The 16,722-nt window shown below is 39.7% G+C and overlaps 1 protein-coding gene across 1 annotated transcript in view; it reads left to right on the top strand.

Moving 5' to 3' along the window:
• Mettl15 (methyltransferase like 15) overlaps nucleotides 1-16,722 on the top strand; it is a 150,785-nt gene that overhangs the window by 54,199 nt on the left and 79,864 nt on the right. The window contains exon 3 of the mRNA XM_005401758.2: nucleotides 15,620-15,756. Within this exon, the coding sequence (XP_005401815.1) occupies nucleotides 15,620-15,756 (137 nt within the window). The remainder of the gene's footprint in view (nucleotides 1-15,619; nucleotides 15,757-16,722) is intronic.

Genomic DNA, 16,722 nt, shown 5'->3' on the forward strand with positions numbered 1-16,722 from the left:
TAATAGATATAACTGACACTACCAACAGTGAACAGCAGAGAGATGCTCTGTATCTCCATGAGGCATGTGGGGCTTCTCTCATGTGATGAGCCTTGTGAGGTTTATATTTTAAAGTTATTCATGAAGTTATAAATTAGTTTTTGAAATGAAACCAAATAAATGTATTTGTACTTGTCTGTAGATTTTAATAACAGTGATAATACTTTCACTTAAAATTTCAGTTTTAAAAACATGTACTATATATAAATTGAAGTTTGTAAAAGCTTTCTCTTCTTACAATGTCTTTGGTTTAGAGTCAGGGCAGTTGAAAATGCTTTTTCTTTTTTCTTTTAGTTTTTATTCTTTGTGGGAAATTCTTTTTTTCTCAGGGTATAGGATAGTGAGATTGTTGCCTTAGATTTGAGTGTGCTGGGCAAAAACTCTCACATTTAGCTCCACCCACAGCCCAAGGGGTATTCTTTCTTTATTTTAAAGAGAAAAGAAAACAAAATAACACAACTAAGACAAAAACTAAACAATACAAAAACAATCTAGAATTTCAAAACAAGGTATTCTTGAGACTTTGATAGTTAACTAATGTTGGAAGGGTTACAAAAATCCTGAGATAGTACTTTGAAGAGATTCAAAGGAAAGATCTGAATGTTATTTGTGCTTGGTGTAAACTAAAGAAGTTTATCTTTCAAAGACTGTACCATCCTAAACATAAGTTTCTTCAGTATGTATAGCAGTAATGACTAATGGTCTCTTTTAAACCTAAAGTAAGTTTTCTAAATAAAAATACTACATGACTGTAGCTTTGTAGTAAATATCAGATTTCATGAATAGTATTCCGATTATTAATTATGAACTCTAAATGTAACAAGCAAATGGTAATATATTATGAAGTACTTTTTGCCTGGAAATATTTTAAGAAATAACCAAAATTACATATCTGAGACTTGATAAATTCCTGAGAGGCAAAGTTAACTTATTTTCAAGCCTATAGTAAAAACTTTTAGAAAGGAGCTTAGGGTTGTGTTCTGATATAAAATATCTGAACTAGTTAAGGAAAGTACTGGTTATTTCTGATTATTTCCCTCCCTCTACCAAGAATGAGTTTATTCTAATTAAAGCTTATGTTGTAATATCTATAATTTTTTCATTAGTTTACTGCTAACCTCTACTTGGTAGACTCAACTGTTTATTTTAAAGCCTTTTTCATAATGATTAAGCAGATTATCTCAGAATTATTTCGGTTATAATATTTTACATGAAACATAAGCAGCTAAAGTTTTTTTCTGTGGTTATTTGCCTGTCTTTTCAAGACTGAGTATTTTCTATCCTATGGTCTTTTCTCTTAAGACTATATTACATAATGCTTGTTACTCTGCTTCATGAAAGCATAAATGTTACTGTTTGACAACAACGATAATGCACTCTGGAATAACACAAATTAGCTTAAGTAAAAAATTTGGGATATTTATGTGGTGAATTGTCTTTTTACAGCAGCATTCCAAAATTAGAAGTTGATGATTTGTGAATGTAGAGCCTGCTTTACATTCCTGGGATCAGCCTCACTTGGTAGTAATCTGTTGTTCTTTTTACATATTAATGGATTTTATTTGCTTATATTTTATTGAAGATTTTTATGTCCATGTTCATAAAACTTATTGATCTGTACTTTTCTTATAATGTTGTTATTTGTGTATGAACATAATGCTGATCTTAGAGAATGAATTGAGAGCTATGAATTCCTTTAGTATTTTCTGGAAGATATGTTATAGACTTGGTTCTATTTCTTCTTTAAATGTTAGGTACAGTTTACCACAGAGAGTATCAGGGCCTGGACTTTTTTAGATGAGTCTGAACTGCAAATTCATTTAGTTAATAGGCAGCACTTTTCAGGTTATGTCAGGAATTTTCACTGGGGCTGGTATTGCACCCTCAGAGGATGTTTGCAATGCCAGAAAATATTCTTACTTGTCACTAGAAGGAGGGGTTCCCAGTGGTGTTTGGGCATTGAGGCTGGGAGTGCTGCTGTCATGGTTTGGGGGTTAATGTTGGTGAAACAATATATAATACAGGACACATTTTATATGATTATTTGTAATAGTCACCCGAAGAATGATACACAAGAGAGTGCAGAAAATCTGTCCACACACCAAGACCAAGGAAAATAGCTGAGGGCCTAGATCCCACAGAAATGTCCTGCATGAGTCTAGCTGATGAAGGCCTAGAGCCCATAACAACATCTCATGCAGGCTTCTTTCATGGATCTGCCCTGCAAAGGCCCACAGGTCAGTGGTAGAATCTTGGAAGTCTGTGCCAGCAGGATAAAGGGTCTGTGCTAGCAGGCTGAGAGATCTGCACTGGAGCCAGGAAGCAACACTCAGAAGAACCAGAGCTCACCCGAAAGGTACCACAGCCATCCTCGGCAACAGTGAGGTCCCGAGCTCCTCCAATGATCAGGATGGCCGAGTTCCCATCAGGGAAACCAACGCAGCAAGCTTTTCCTGGAGGCCGGCAGTGCACCATCTTCCCCTTTGGATCCAGGGAGCAATGCTCAAAGTGAGGACCAGACCTCCCTCAAAGTGAACTGAAGCTATTCTCAGTGCCAACAAGGCCCTGAGCTCCTTGGAGGATGAAAACAGCCAAGATCATCAGGAAAGCCAGCATGACAAGCTCCTCCCAAACAACCAATGAATCCTTACAGCTTCTACCAGCTCCCAACAACCTTTTTCTGCTCCCAACAGCCTCTCTCACTTTCTCCAGTTCTGCCTCTTATACTGCTGGCAACAATCCCCAGGTGGGCCTCCCACACCCAGCACCTCGCTTACTCAGTTCAGCTGGGGGTTATAAGTTGACCACCAGTTATAAGTTGACTACTCAGTTCAGCTGGGGGTTATAAGTTGACCACTACAGCTGCCAGGTACCCTATAATTCAAGAACAGCTCTTATAAAAAAATCTGGCCCACAATATCAATAATGCCAACACTGAAAAAAAAATCTTTCCTGTCTTTTTCTTCTTCAAGTGAATTTTGATAATTTGTATTTTTTAATGGAATTTGTCCATTTCAACTAAGATGTTGACTTTATAGACATACAGTTCTGCATGATATTTTCTCATTATCCTTTTAACATTTGTAAGGTCTTACTACTTTAATGTTTTGTTTTTTTATACCTGCTTCTACTTAATGTACTAGGCTTTTAGTCTCTAAGAAGTGCTAGCTTTTACACTAATTACAGTCATGTATCTGTGAATGACTGGGATATTTCCTTAGTCAGCTTTCCCTTTGCTAAGACACAGTACCTGACACCCACAGTTGAAAGGAGGAGAGGTTTACTTTGGCTCATGGTTTCAGAGGGTTCATTTCATGGTCATCTAGCTCCAAGATAGAAACATCATGGTCGAGGGCTATGGCAGAGCAACCATGCTTAGTTTATGATGGCCAGGAAGCAGAGCAGGGGAACAGCACAAGAGAGGAAGTGGCCAGGAACCATATGTAGTGCACAAAGTTAAACCTCTGTGACTCACCTGGAGATACGGTTTACTAAGCCCCTCATGGCTCCCAAGCCAATTTACACAGTTAGGCTTAACCACTACATTTTACCTCTTGTCAACTTGACACCTAAACATATCTTCTTAAACCAGTATTTAAACTCCAATCAAATATAAGGTCATAATTTTACCTAACATTATACAACTATTCCACACATAACAAAAACACAATAATCTCTTCCCAAGAGTTTCAACAGTTGCAGCATTTTTCAAAATTCCAAGTCTAAGTCTCTGTAAGACTCAAGGCAAACTCTTAGCTGTGAACCTTTGTAAAAGTAAAAAAGGAAAATAGACAATAGAAAAATCACATTATTCTAAGATACATTGGCTCAAGGTTAACATACTTATTTTAAAAGGGAAGAATGGGGAACAGAAAATGATTGTACCAAAACAATACCACTTTCCAGCAGGAGGCATATTAAGCCCTGTGTCCTTGGGACACAGTGATGAAATGTGAGTTCCAGAGTGGCTGGGTGGCTTTATTGCTAAAGCTTTGCTCGTTGCACACTACATGGCCTCTTTCTCAGGCTGGCTTCATGCACAGCCTACAGCTTTCCTCGCCAGGCCTTCCATGTTCCTGGCATCTCTGACTTAGGTCTCCATTTGACCTCTGGCTTCATTCCCAGAGCATCGTGCACTGCCCTTTTGGGAGCTACTTGCCTGGCCCCTCAGCCTTTCCTCTGAAATCTGAGTAGAAACCCCCGTGATCCCACAACTCATAGATTCTGCAGGCCAGTAATATCATTATCAAGTAGACAACACCAAGGTCTGCTGCCCCCTTCGACCATGGCTGTAAGCAGTCTCTTGAGTGCCTGGACAGATGAGCATAGTGAAGAGAAACAAATTCCAGGGAACCAAATCCCCCAAAGACCTTTCTCAGCCCTTCTTGAGAAGCAATGTTTCAAATAAAAAATTGACACTTTTGCAGCCTAGAGATTTTGACAAGTGGGATCTTGCTGATTTCTGAGACTCCCTAAAGGCATCATGTTCCTGTAGAAAGCACTTGGTTTCTTTTTAATGGCACTAATTTCTTCAGCAAGCACACCTCCTTTGATCTTAACTTACATGTGGTTCTTTTTGGGCCAGAATTTGTTTTTCAAAAATTTCTGCTCTGCATTTTCATCCTGATTCTTACTATATGTCTGGCTAAATATAGCTAGCAGTACTCATACCACATCCTGAGTGTTGGGCTGCCTTGAAGTTTCTTCCACCAAATCAATTCATCTGCTGTCCTTAGGCTCAGCCTCACACAAAGTGTCAGGACATGGGAAAAACATAGACAAATTTTTGCCAGTTTGTAATGTACCCCTAGAGTCCGTTTCCCAATAGACTCTTCCTTCCCAATGGAGATCTCCTGAGTCTGGTGTTTACTCTTCACATTCTAGTCAGCATTCCTCCCCTGTGTCAAGACGAGGAACACCCGTCTGGCTCTGCTTACAGTCTTCTCAGCTTTCTCCAGCCTGGTTCTCCAAATTTCCCAAACTCTGTGCAAACTGGTTCCAGTGGCTTTTGAACCACATGATCAGGTATAGTCACAGCAAGAACCTCACTTCTGTGGTACCGGTTTTTTTCAGTCAGTCACTTACACATTGCTGGGATGAAAGCATCAGGCATCTGCGGGTCAGGGACCACCAGATTCTGTTTTCACACAGGAGTAGTTGTATAATGTCAGGTACAGCCCATGCCAGAGCCCACAGTTTGCTCGTTTCATGCTGGTTTCACCCCAGAAGGAACAAATCCATTGCCTGGCCTGGGTGGTTTGCATTTTCCTCATCATTTTCCAGAGGGAGATAGCCCAGTAAGTCTGTATTTAAGGAATTCAGATCTTAGTGCATTTAGCTAATTTGCTATGACCTAGGTCTGAGCTCAGAGAATGAAATTCTTTTAAATTTCTGATACTGTCAATGTTGTATTTTTGAGTTTCCTTTAAAAAGTTGTCTACTGACAAAAGTTTCTGTTTGAATGTTAGAAGCCATGAAGTGCCATTTTCTTGTATGCTGAATTACTTTTGGATTCATATATATGTTTATGAAATTTAGGCCTTTTTTGAATAATTATTCTCATGGATAAAACACATTTTACTAATAGTGTTAATTACATAAGGGAATTTATACTTTTTTCAAATCTCCTTCGTTATATTTTCTTATTTGTATAGCCCAATAACTGGATAACAGTGGACTAGGATAGAATGTATATTTATCCCTGTTTGTGCATGAGGTATTTTAGTTTCAGGGAAGTCAAGAAACTTGTCTTTTATTAAGCAGTAGATTCAATAGATTCTAGATGAGGAACTGGACATTTTGATCTTCAGTTCTTTTCTCTTATATCATGCTACTTTCATATGTATCTTTCATGTAATATTTCTAAGTCACAAAAGCAGTTTACTCTAAAAGTAGATATTTTATTACATCTACTTCTTCTTATTGTTTTGAATTATTTTACAAAACGCATTCTTATTTTGTCCCAAAGTTTTTCACTTCCTATACTTTATTTTCTGGCATCTATTCCATGCAAGGATTTTCTGATGTTGCATTATTTGCTATTCTGAATCTCAAAGTAATATAACCTGAATCGCGTGCATAAACGTGTTGAAGACTGTGGAAGCTCCTCATCATCTGTCCTGCCACTTGCGCATCTGATGTGTGCGTTCATGCGCCGCTGGATTGGGCGCTAGCGGTAAAATATATTGGTCTGCAGTGATCCGCGTGAAATTGATGTTATTTGGAGGCCAAGTAATAGAAAATTACTACCTTTCTTTTAATTGTACTTACAAGAATTTAATATTAGAAGCATGTTGAAATTGACATCAGTAAAATGACTCATGCCGGAATTTTTTGAGAAGAGCATTTGCAGAACACATTGATTAAAGAGCTCAGTATTGAACTATTTTCACATTTTTAAAAATGCTGTAAGCAGTCTATATATTTAATAATTCTTAAGACAATATACCTAACAATTTCAGTGCTTATGGAAGTTTATCCGGAATGTTATATGACTTTTCTCAATGAAATAGATGAAAAACCCAATTATTTTTCTTATTTAAAAGTGTTCCTAGCAGATTGACATTGTTCCGAGCAAAGTTCTCCGTGAAAGCAAGCCTATGGAGACCAGGGTTTTTAGCTGTACACATTAATGCTATGGTTCTCTGTGCTCTGTTCTGTTGTAGATAACTTGGGACTAGTGATTGAAATTCATCCTGTGCTACTGAAAAATGTGAAAGCTGCTCATCACAAAGGAGAATGAATATTCCAATAATTTAATTTAATATAATTGGAGAGCATACTTTAAGAGAAAGATATAAATTTTGCTATGACAAGTAAAGATTTCTTTTGTGAGTAGGATACAGTGCAAGCTACAAGATGAAATGTTTGCAGAATTGAGGCAGAGTGAGTCATCCGAGTGACACCAATACTCTTGATAAAATGCAAACAGATCAACTTACTGCATTGACTGTTTTGTTTGTGTTATCGCTTTTATGTTCTTTTGAGTTTTCCTTTTACATAACACCATGTAATAGTTACAAATAAAACAAAGTAAGTGCTTAGCAAGCAGATACTCAAGAGAGCTTGACAAGGCAATAATCAAGGCGCTTGGTGGGAGAAGTGTTGGGGTTGTTAGCTGACTCTAAGGTTGGCCTTCTGTATTCACAGTTTAAGGTTCTAATTTATTTCAGTTGTACAGATCCATCAATGTGACAAATGTCTACTTGTCAACATATTAGACAGGAAATATAGGCAAAGCCCAAGACAAATCATGGGTGATTGGTTTGCCACACGATGATAGGACAGTCAATTGCCTTAGCAGCTGCAAACATCGCAGTGACATTATCAAACAAATGACTCTTTGTAGTGATACCAACTGGGAATCGAACCCAGGGCCTTTGCACAAGCTCCATCTACAACCCTTTTTATTTATTTTTTCACATAGACTCTTTCTGAGTTGTTCAGTTGCCCACACTAGGCTTGAATTTGTGATCAGCTCCTGCCTCAGCCTCCCAGAGTGATGAGATTACAGGCATGCAGCACCGTGCCTGGCTTAATAGAGATTTTTATACACACACACATATACACATTAGTCAGAATGACTAGAAAACCTTGTTGGACCAGGTCATTTCTTACCACTTATGCCCCAGGGCTCTCATGTGTTGTTCTTGGGAAATGCATGTCACGTTGGCTCTATTTGGGCCACAGTATTCCCAAAGGCTGCGTCATATCAGCTGTATATATAAAGCAAGTAATATGATATATATATATATATAATATATAATCAAGATTTTTGTTATGATAAACTTCTAAAATTATAATCAGAACTTAATGTTTCCTAAGTCTTATTGGCAATGAAGCTTCTTGATCCCACTATAGATGCTTGCCCAATTACATTTGTAGAATTCAGTTTTTTAAATTATTCCTCCACAAATCTCTACCCAGCAGTACCCATCACTTATTTCAAGTTTACTACAAAAAAATTGTTCTGTTATGACATGAAATTATTACACGTTGTTTTTCTCCATCAGAATGTGTGTACCACTGGGAATGTCGGTGAATACCTGTAAACTCAGCCACTTGGAGGCTGAGGCAGGAGGGTCACAAGTGTGGGCAGTTTAGTGACGTCTCTCAGAATAAACGTTGATAAAAGGGCTAGAGATGTTGCTCGGTGGCAGAGCGTTCACCTCATATGCAGAAGGCCCTGGCTTCAATCCTCAGGGCTACAATGTTTTTCTACAGTATGTTTTTTCTCATAGTTTTTTATTTCCTTTCTTAGCGGCTAAGACGTTGTGCTGCTTTTCCTACTTTGGTGATGGGGACTAAGTTTCAGCTTTGAAAAGTTAGTATGTGCCTTGCAGGAAGCAGAAGCACAGGAGCAAGGAGGAAAGATGCTGGCGGTCAGGAGCGGCTCGGTGGGAGGTGTCCCTGTGTCCCGCGTGCGCAGGCGCGCCCTGCCGCGCTGTGGCCACACCGCTGTGCCGCCAGGCTCCTCCACGAGCTGTGCGTGCTCTGCGTTTGAGAACCCCCAAGCTGGAAGAGTGCTCTTGATACCCGAGAATACACTACGTCAACTCAGTCTGTTAGGGAAACTTGCAGTCGTGCCTTTCTTGAGGCCCCTGGCCTCTCCGACAGCTCACTGAGAGGAGGCAGGGGAGGCGGAGGTCTGGGAGGAAGGAGGAGATGCTCCTCGTGTTCCTGCTCTGCCTCCAGTCACTACCAGTTCAGCCTGTCTGAGGTGAGCTGCTCCGGTACAATTATCGGTGAGGTGGGACTTTGTAAAGCACCTCTCCCTGTCAGACTGCTGTACAGTACGAACGAAGTGAGACCAGCGTTTGGACGTGTGTGGTGCAGCGACTGCGGAAACAGAGGGGCTGAATAATGAAAGGGTTCTCTTATCTCCCGTGTTACCCGTATAGCATGCTTCCTGATCATTTACTTCTCTCATTTCTCAGCCCACAGCATCAAATTAGCCTAGCTTACCTTTATAAAGAAGAGAAGGAGATGGCAGTACAAGTTCCAGAGATGGAGTTGTTGCTGAGATGTGCCTCTGCCATTCACTGGCTGTGCTCAGAATTTTGCTTCGCCCTGTCCAGTCCTCCCTTCCCTCGCCTGTAAAACAATGCTGATAACAGGACCTTACCGCAGCGTGCAGCTTTGGAATTACTCTATCGTGTGTGTTTTTATGCCCATGAAGAAGGCAGTGAAGGAATATGTTCATGCAGAGAACATATCTAGCATGATACTTGACATACAATAACCGTCCAGTGAATGTAATTTCCATCATTTCATTGTCACAGTTTTCGTTCCTGCTGCCAGCTGAGTCTGGAGGTCTTCTAGCAAAAAGGAACAGTACATTGAGGATGTGAAGACCTCCGGATGGAAAACTGTGAGCACTAGGACCGTGTTTATTTTGACCCACTGTTGTATTTCCACATGATATGGGCATATTAGGACTCTCATAATTGCTTGAGAATAAAAGTGGAAATAGATGGACTGTAGCAAAAGGAGTTTGAAATCATCAGATGGCTCAGTGTGCTTGACAGCTTCATGGCTCAAAAATATGTGGTAAAATTTGAGAGTAGGACAAGAGGATGTTCAAAGAAGTGCAGGGGTCGGAAGATGAATCTCACCCATTATGGCTAGACATTTGGACTGTCATAACTTTGGAGAGCCATTGAGGGGGTTTAAATGGGAGTAGATGGCAGGTGCAGAGATTTTACTTCTAGAATATCCTGGTAGCAGTGTAGCAAGGACAGTTGGATGTGAGGTTAGAGGTGTAATAGCAGTTACAAACTTATTACAATAATGAAACATATGAATGTGGTGATCAAGATGAAAAATGGACGTGGAAGAAGTCAAGATATTACACCATAAAATCAAGACTTTTCAATCAACTGGATTTGGAGAATATGGGTGCTTGAGAAGGTAAAGTGAACTCTGAATTCTATACAACCTTTGGAGCCCAGTTCAGTGTAACCTTCTCCAAGTCAGTCCACTTTCCTACTTAGTTGAATGAATGCCAGTACTTTTACTTCTTGCAGAACGTTATGTGAACCTTTTTTACATGGTAGATTTCATTTTACTAGTGTTACAGTTATTCTTATGCATATCAGAATTCTCACACCAGACTGGACGGCCCATATGTAATATCTTTGTATTACTTTCTATCACCTTATCTAAACTGAACATTCAACAATATACAGGTTAATTAATGCCATGAATGTTTATTTAACTACTGAAAAAATTCAGATAGTCAACTATATACTTGGTGTAGTTCACTACTTTAAAATGGAATTGCTTGCAAATAGGTGAAGTTTAACTATAAAAATGTATTAAATGCAGTTTAATTCTAAAAATTCAAAATTAGCAATTGACAGAAAAGAAAATATTCATGGGGAGAAATTTTAAAGTGAAATCAGGCCATATTGTTTCCAAATTCAGATGGGAACTTACTATTAAAAATCTTGCACAGATTGGAAATGACTAATCAACATTAGAAAAATGAAATGGGAAGATCTGCCCTCGTACTGTTTATGGCTAAAAGCATTTTCATGTCCAATTTTAACAATGTTTTTCCAGCGTGAAAATTTCGGTGATTAGAACTGTTGGGTTGAAAAAATAAATTCTCTGATTTTCTAGTCTGTGCGCAAGGATGTTGGGCAGCTGCCTTGATTTCTGTCAGAGCCCATCGCCAGAGACGCATCTCGAGGTTGGATCCAGAGGTGCGGAGTGTAGGGCTTAGGCATGCTCTGGAAAGATGGGGCGGTGTAGAGAATAAAGGGATTGCCCTGAGTTACTCCTGTGAGTGCTACCTCTTCATGCAGGACTACAGTTTTTCATTTTTCATTTTATTTTGTTGTTGTTTTCTCACTTGCGGAGTCCGTTTGAAAACTGTAACTTGTCAGTACGTCCGTCTTCGTGAGCAAGTGTCAGAGACAAGGAGGCGGCGTTTAGGCCAGGCCCTGTGCAAAGCCGGCGTTCTTCTTTGGGGTTTCATTAACAGACTTACCTTCATCAAGGCTGGTTAGAAGATAGGACGGTGAAACAGTGGCCCATTTTAAGTGGATGCAGGCTTCAGGAGCAAAGCTCTTAGGTGTCTATCTCCAGATTAAGAAAGGAAAAGTGTTTTCAAAGAACGCTTGCTTTCATTTCAGTGTGACTGTGCAGTTTCAGTGGGGGAGTGTGATGGGACCAGTGATTTAGTACTGGCCTGCCCACAGCGACCTACCACTTTACCTGGCCAGGCCTTGGTCTCCTCCAGTTATGCAAGAACCTGGAATAGTCGGTCCTGTCCTTTACAGCACTGAGATTATGCCTTTGTCCCCATCAATGTCAGAGTCACAGCTATAGTTCAGCTGTTGACTCATTGTGAAGAAAGTAGGTAGAACCTACTCATTCCTGTGATATTTGGTAGGAGACTATGGGGATAAAATGGCATTTCGTTGTATTTGTTTAAAAACAGCTAGCCTAGAATGTGAAATGCTCATTTTCTCATTTTAAATATACAGGGGCCAGTGGCAAATAAAAACATGGTATTTTAGAGTTAAATCATATGATTAATTATAAATCATTACGAACATTCTAGAAGAGTCCTATTCATGAAATAATCAGTTGGTAGTGTTGGAATATACCGATGTCAAATGGCCCTTAGAAGTGGTTTATTTTGAGCTGAATCATGGCTATCTGATGTAGAGTACGTAGTCCTATGTCGACAAGTGTCTCTAGACGGACATACAAATGAGCAGTGCCGCCTTCCCGTCGTTTCCTGGGGAGGCTTGAGCGCCCTTTTCACGTCACTGAATATGTGCCGAGCACCCATGCTGTGGACTCATGCTACCACGTGAGGTTGGAGGGAAAGTTGATTTTTGTCTTTAAGTCATTCTCATTCTCATTCTGGACACAGCCTCTGTGCTGAGAATTGCCAACCCAGTCCTCCTCTGCACTCCAGCCCTGCACCACTGCTGGTGTGCGGAGTCCCCACGTCCTGGCCCTCGCTCCTGCCATGCCTGGTTTGCCCTGAGCTGCCTTGTGCCTAACCTGTGCACCCCAAAGTGCTGCTGCTTCTGTGCCACAGAGAGACAGGCGTTCGCCAGCAGTCCCGGAAGTCGTGTGAGTGAGGCCCACCCTGCTCCAGGGCACCGTCTGGTGAGGTGCTGTGCATCTTAGTGTCAGTTCCTTCCGCGGCCCTGCACCTTCCTACATTTGGTCTGTCTGCCATCCTTTATAACTAACGTCAGAGAAATCTCTCCCCTTTCCTTAACGCTAGTGCCTACCCAGGGTTACTAACATTCTCTTTCTGAGCTTTGCTTTGTTACCAACACATAGGAAAATAGAGATCTTCAAAAGATAGGAGAAACAAAATGTTTTTGCCTTTCCCCATGCAACAATTCTTGAGGAACATCTAAAGCTTTGGGTACCTAGGCACCTGCTTGAAAGAAGACAGAGGATAGGAGGAGAGAGAAACAAACGTCTCAACACCTACCCTGGCACGCGTGGTGGCAAAGGAAGGAGACAAGGAAGGAGGGAGAGAGATGTGGGTTAGGAACGACACGGTTTCAAAACTGGAAAGAATCTCAGTAGAGGACGGCTGGCCTGTGAACTCGGGACGGTCGTACGCGTGTCAGAGCCACCTCTGCCGTGATTCGTTCTTATCCCATCCAACTTTTCTTTCCAGAGAACACAGACATGCAAGTTAGTGAGCCCTGGAGTTCGTTCCTCCTCACTTGTAACATGTCTTTGATCAATCGCATTCTCTCTGTGCACTTCAGTTGTCTCTTCTGTGAAATGGAAGTAGTGCCCCCAGGTGTCTGCACAGGTGGGCGAACACTCCTGCTTGGTAGGCCGCGGAGCAGTCTGCAGACAGAGAAGCGTGCTGAGGGGCACAAGGCCTAGAGCCCTACGCCGGCCTCCCACTCGCTTCCTGGGATCTTCGTTTCCATGCCTGTAGATATGGAGAGATAGGGTAGTCCTCACAAGTCTCTGTGAGGGAAATGGGTCCATTTTATTCTCCTGTTAGGTGAAGTAATTAAAGTTTGGAGAATTAAAATGATTTGATCAGGGGTGTACAGTAGTAAGTGAAATAACCAGAGTAAGTTAAGTTATCAAATGTGAGTTTGGTATTTTAAGATAAGTTGTATATGGTAGCTTCAAAGCAAGAAGTCTACTTATGTTCACTGCCTGAGGTGAATATTTGAAATAAATGTATAGATGACAGCCACAGAAAGAATTCTTTGAAACAGTCAGATATATTTGTTCTTAGGCACTTAAGCAAAAAATATTATATTTATATATAATTTATTTATATTTATTATATTTATATTTATATCGGTCTCCTATTTTGTCACCATCTTCTATTAATAAATAGCATTGTGTTCTATCACACAGGAGGAGGGAAGAGCTAATTGAGATTTTTAGTTGTAGCACAGGGTGGCTCATGAGACCCAGATGTCACTGCGAGCAATGCATATTAGGGATTTAAAAATGGAAGTCGCTGGCTCTGGGTATCCTTAACACAGGACACAGGGCAGGCTCACTTCTCTTCTCCTCAGACCACGTCTCCCACAGCTTGCTTTTGTGTTGCACCTGACGGGTAACAGTAGGTTTTCTCCTGTGGAAACTTCCTTGATTGTCAGCATATCTCCAAGGGCATAATCATGACATGTTAAAAAACAATCATGTAAATTATACTCATCATCTCACAATTTCCAGAATATTTTAATAAGGAAGATTTTTCTCTAAAGATAATGATTGGAAGTTTTTTGGCTTGGCTTGGGCTAGGATAATCATAGGCAAATTGTTGTATTTGATAGATTCTTAATTTAAACCCAGGGTTGTGGTAAGAGTTGGTATTGGTGCCATTACAAGGAAGTAGTTTATGGTTTTACATGAGGAAAGTTATTTAAGTTATACTGAACTCGCGGTTTGAAAACTGAAGTAGGAAGGGGTAGATGAATTTTCCCGCTCATACATGCATTTAATGTGTATATAAACTGAGAAAATAATTGGATCCTGAGATTTAAGTATGTATGCAAATCTAGTTACTGCTCGGTAAAAAAATATGTGTAGACACCCCCTGTTTTCCTTTGTGCTGATACAACTAGAAGTGCAAGGTGAAGCTATATGAAACTTTGCTACAAAGAAATGCTTGTCCCTTTTTAACCACACTTACATCTCTTTTCTATTTTGCATCCACCCTCTTCTCAATTTTAATGAGAAGATTCCTTCATATTTTCTTTCAGTGGCAGGGGAACTTGACAGAGGATGGGACTTGGCTTGGTGAATAGGAACCGCAGAGTCAAAGTGTAATGGTGCTGTGTTTGTAACCACAGTCCCAAAAATAAGCTGTAATATTTGAGGAAAAGAAATACTTAAATCCATTGTAGAACGTGCTCTTTTGTCCAATATATACATGAATTTAAAAAAACTCTGTTGAAGTAGTTTTAAATCTAGCTGATAAACACAGGTTGCCAATACGGTGTTCAATATTATTAGACTAATAAATTTTGATTTTGTTAGTACTAGTAAAGTTCATCGAAACTTTAGGGGAACATGCAGAGTATTTTGACTTCCAAATCAGTCCCAATCAACTAACTTGTACACACACATTTCTCAGTGTCCTGGTCTGGTTTTCGGCTCTGACCATTCTCTTTACAGTGTGACCAAATAAAGTTGCCAAGAAGTAAATTGAGATCAAGTGAACGGTATGGTGCGTGTGGAGTGACCCATGCGTTCAGAGATCTGCTCTCACATCCATGATATTCTGCTTTCCTGGCAGAGTTTTTATGGATAAATCTTTCACTCTGAAAAGTGTCTTGTTTTATATGTGAAATGACGCTATCTTGCCATTTAGGCAGGTGGTCATGGTATCTCATTTTTCTTGTTAAACACTGGAGAATCTCAACACAGTGGGATTTTGTGACATTAAGTGATTTTTCCAAGGCTATGTAGTTACTTAGTTTCAAACCTAGAGTTGGCTGTGAGTATTTTGACTTAAGAAACCATAGGCTTTAGCTAGGTTTATTTATTAAAGTTTGATTTTCCAGGTTGTATTTGATTTGTCCTGTGACTGTTTATTTTTAGGGACATTCATTCTCCTTCATTTTCTTTTTGCCTGTCTCTCCTTTTCGCTTACACCCTCCTTCTCGCTTCCTATCTGCCTCTCTCACTCTCCCCCCAAAAATACATTCAATGTTTCCGTCAAGCACTTAGGAACACGAGGTAAAGTGAGCCACACTAATTTTAAGCCATCTCCGAATGAAAACAACTTTTTGGAAGAATTGTATCAGCGGGGTACTCAAACATTAAAAAGCTAGCCCAGAGCAGTGTGTCCAGTTTGACCTTCTGGACAAATGGAAATTTGTCTTCATTAGCCAGATTGTGTGACTGATTATTTCACTGATATTTTGATCAGTTTTTTTTCCCAGATTGGTAACCCATAATTGAGTGAGATTTCATATATGCAAATTTCAACTCTGGGGAAATACTATTTTTCTGTTTTTTCTCAGCTCTGAAAATCACTATGCACTTTTGGAAATTAAGATAGCTTGTAAGAATAAGTTATGTTCATGCTAAGTATAATTTTCTTTCTGTCTGCTAGGTTTTTCTAGATATGACATTTGGTTCAGGAGGGCACACAAGAGCCATTCTCCAGAAGGAGCCAGACATTGCCCTGTATGCCTTAGACAGAGACCCAACAGCTCACGAGATAGCCCGGCAGCTTTCACAGCTGTATCCGTAAGTGATGTGCTTGCATTTCATATTGTTGCTTAGTTTTATAGAGCTTAGTTTACTACCTTAGGATTTGTTCTACCTTGTCTGTTTTTTTAATGTTTTTTTTTTTTTTCCACTAAATATTCCTCCCTTTCCTCCAAAAAAGAATTAATGTAATTAATGTTTTCGGTGACATGGTAATATCTTAGCATCTGTCTTTTCTGTTTGATAAGAACAAATACAAAAATAACTTCTGGCCACAAGATGAAATATGTATTTTAATCTATCCACAAATAATATTTTGACAAATAACTCACTGTAAAAATATTAATTTGTGTTCAGGAGGCACAGTGGTACATACTTACATTGTTCCTACTCAGGAGGCTGAGGCAGGAAATCAAAGACATCCTCAGTAGCACAGGAATACTTCTTCAGGAAGAAAAGAATTTAAGATGCTTGTGGGTTACTTTGGAGTATATAAATATTCCCTAGAACTCATGAGGTCATGTATATCAACAGAATGCTCTTGTTTTCTCTAAGTTGTGTCTGAAATGCACAAGTAAATGTAGAGTAACCTTGTATCAGAACTAGTGAGCTGTTACTGTAGAATTTTTAAAAAATATAAAATACTACCTTAATGGGTAATTGACTTTTAAATAAAAAGTTTGACTTTGGGAGTAAAAATCTATGTGATACATTGCTTGACAGCCATTCTACAAGAGAAAGCTGTCATGGAGCTAAGAGGACTGTCTTCCCCTAAGGGGTTGTTTAGAAGTGGGAACTGCTGTATTCTCTCACGATGTGGAGACTGGAATCAAGGAAACTGGTGGGAACGTGAGATAGTTTTACCCGTTGTGGCTGTCCCACAGTGAAATGGTCTCTGCTGAAGTAGCACAGGCGTGAGCATGAAAAAGGTAACAGGAGGCTAAGGATAAACAGTGAATTTCTCTTATATAACCTTTTTTTTTTTTTTTTTTTTTTTTTTTTTTT

This window comes from Chinchilla lanigera, unplaced genomic scaffold, assembly GCF_000276665.1.
Source record: "Chinchilla lanigera isolate Chin_1 unplaced genomic scaffold, ChiLan1.0 scaffold00075, whole genome shotgun sequence".
NCBI lineage: Eukaryota > Metazoa > Chordata > Mammalia > Rodentia > Chinchillidae > Chinchilla > Chinchilla lanigera.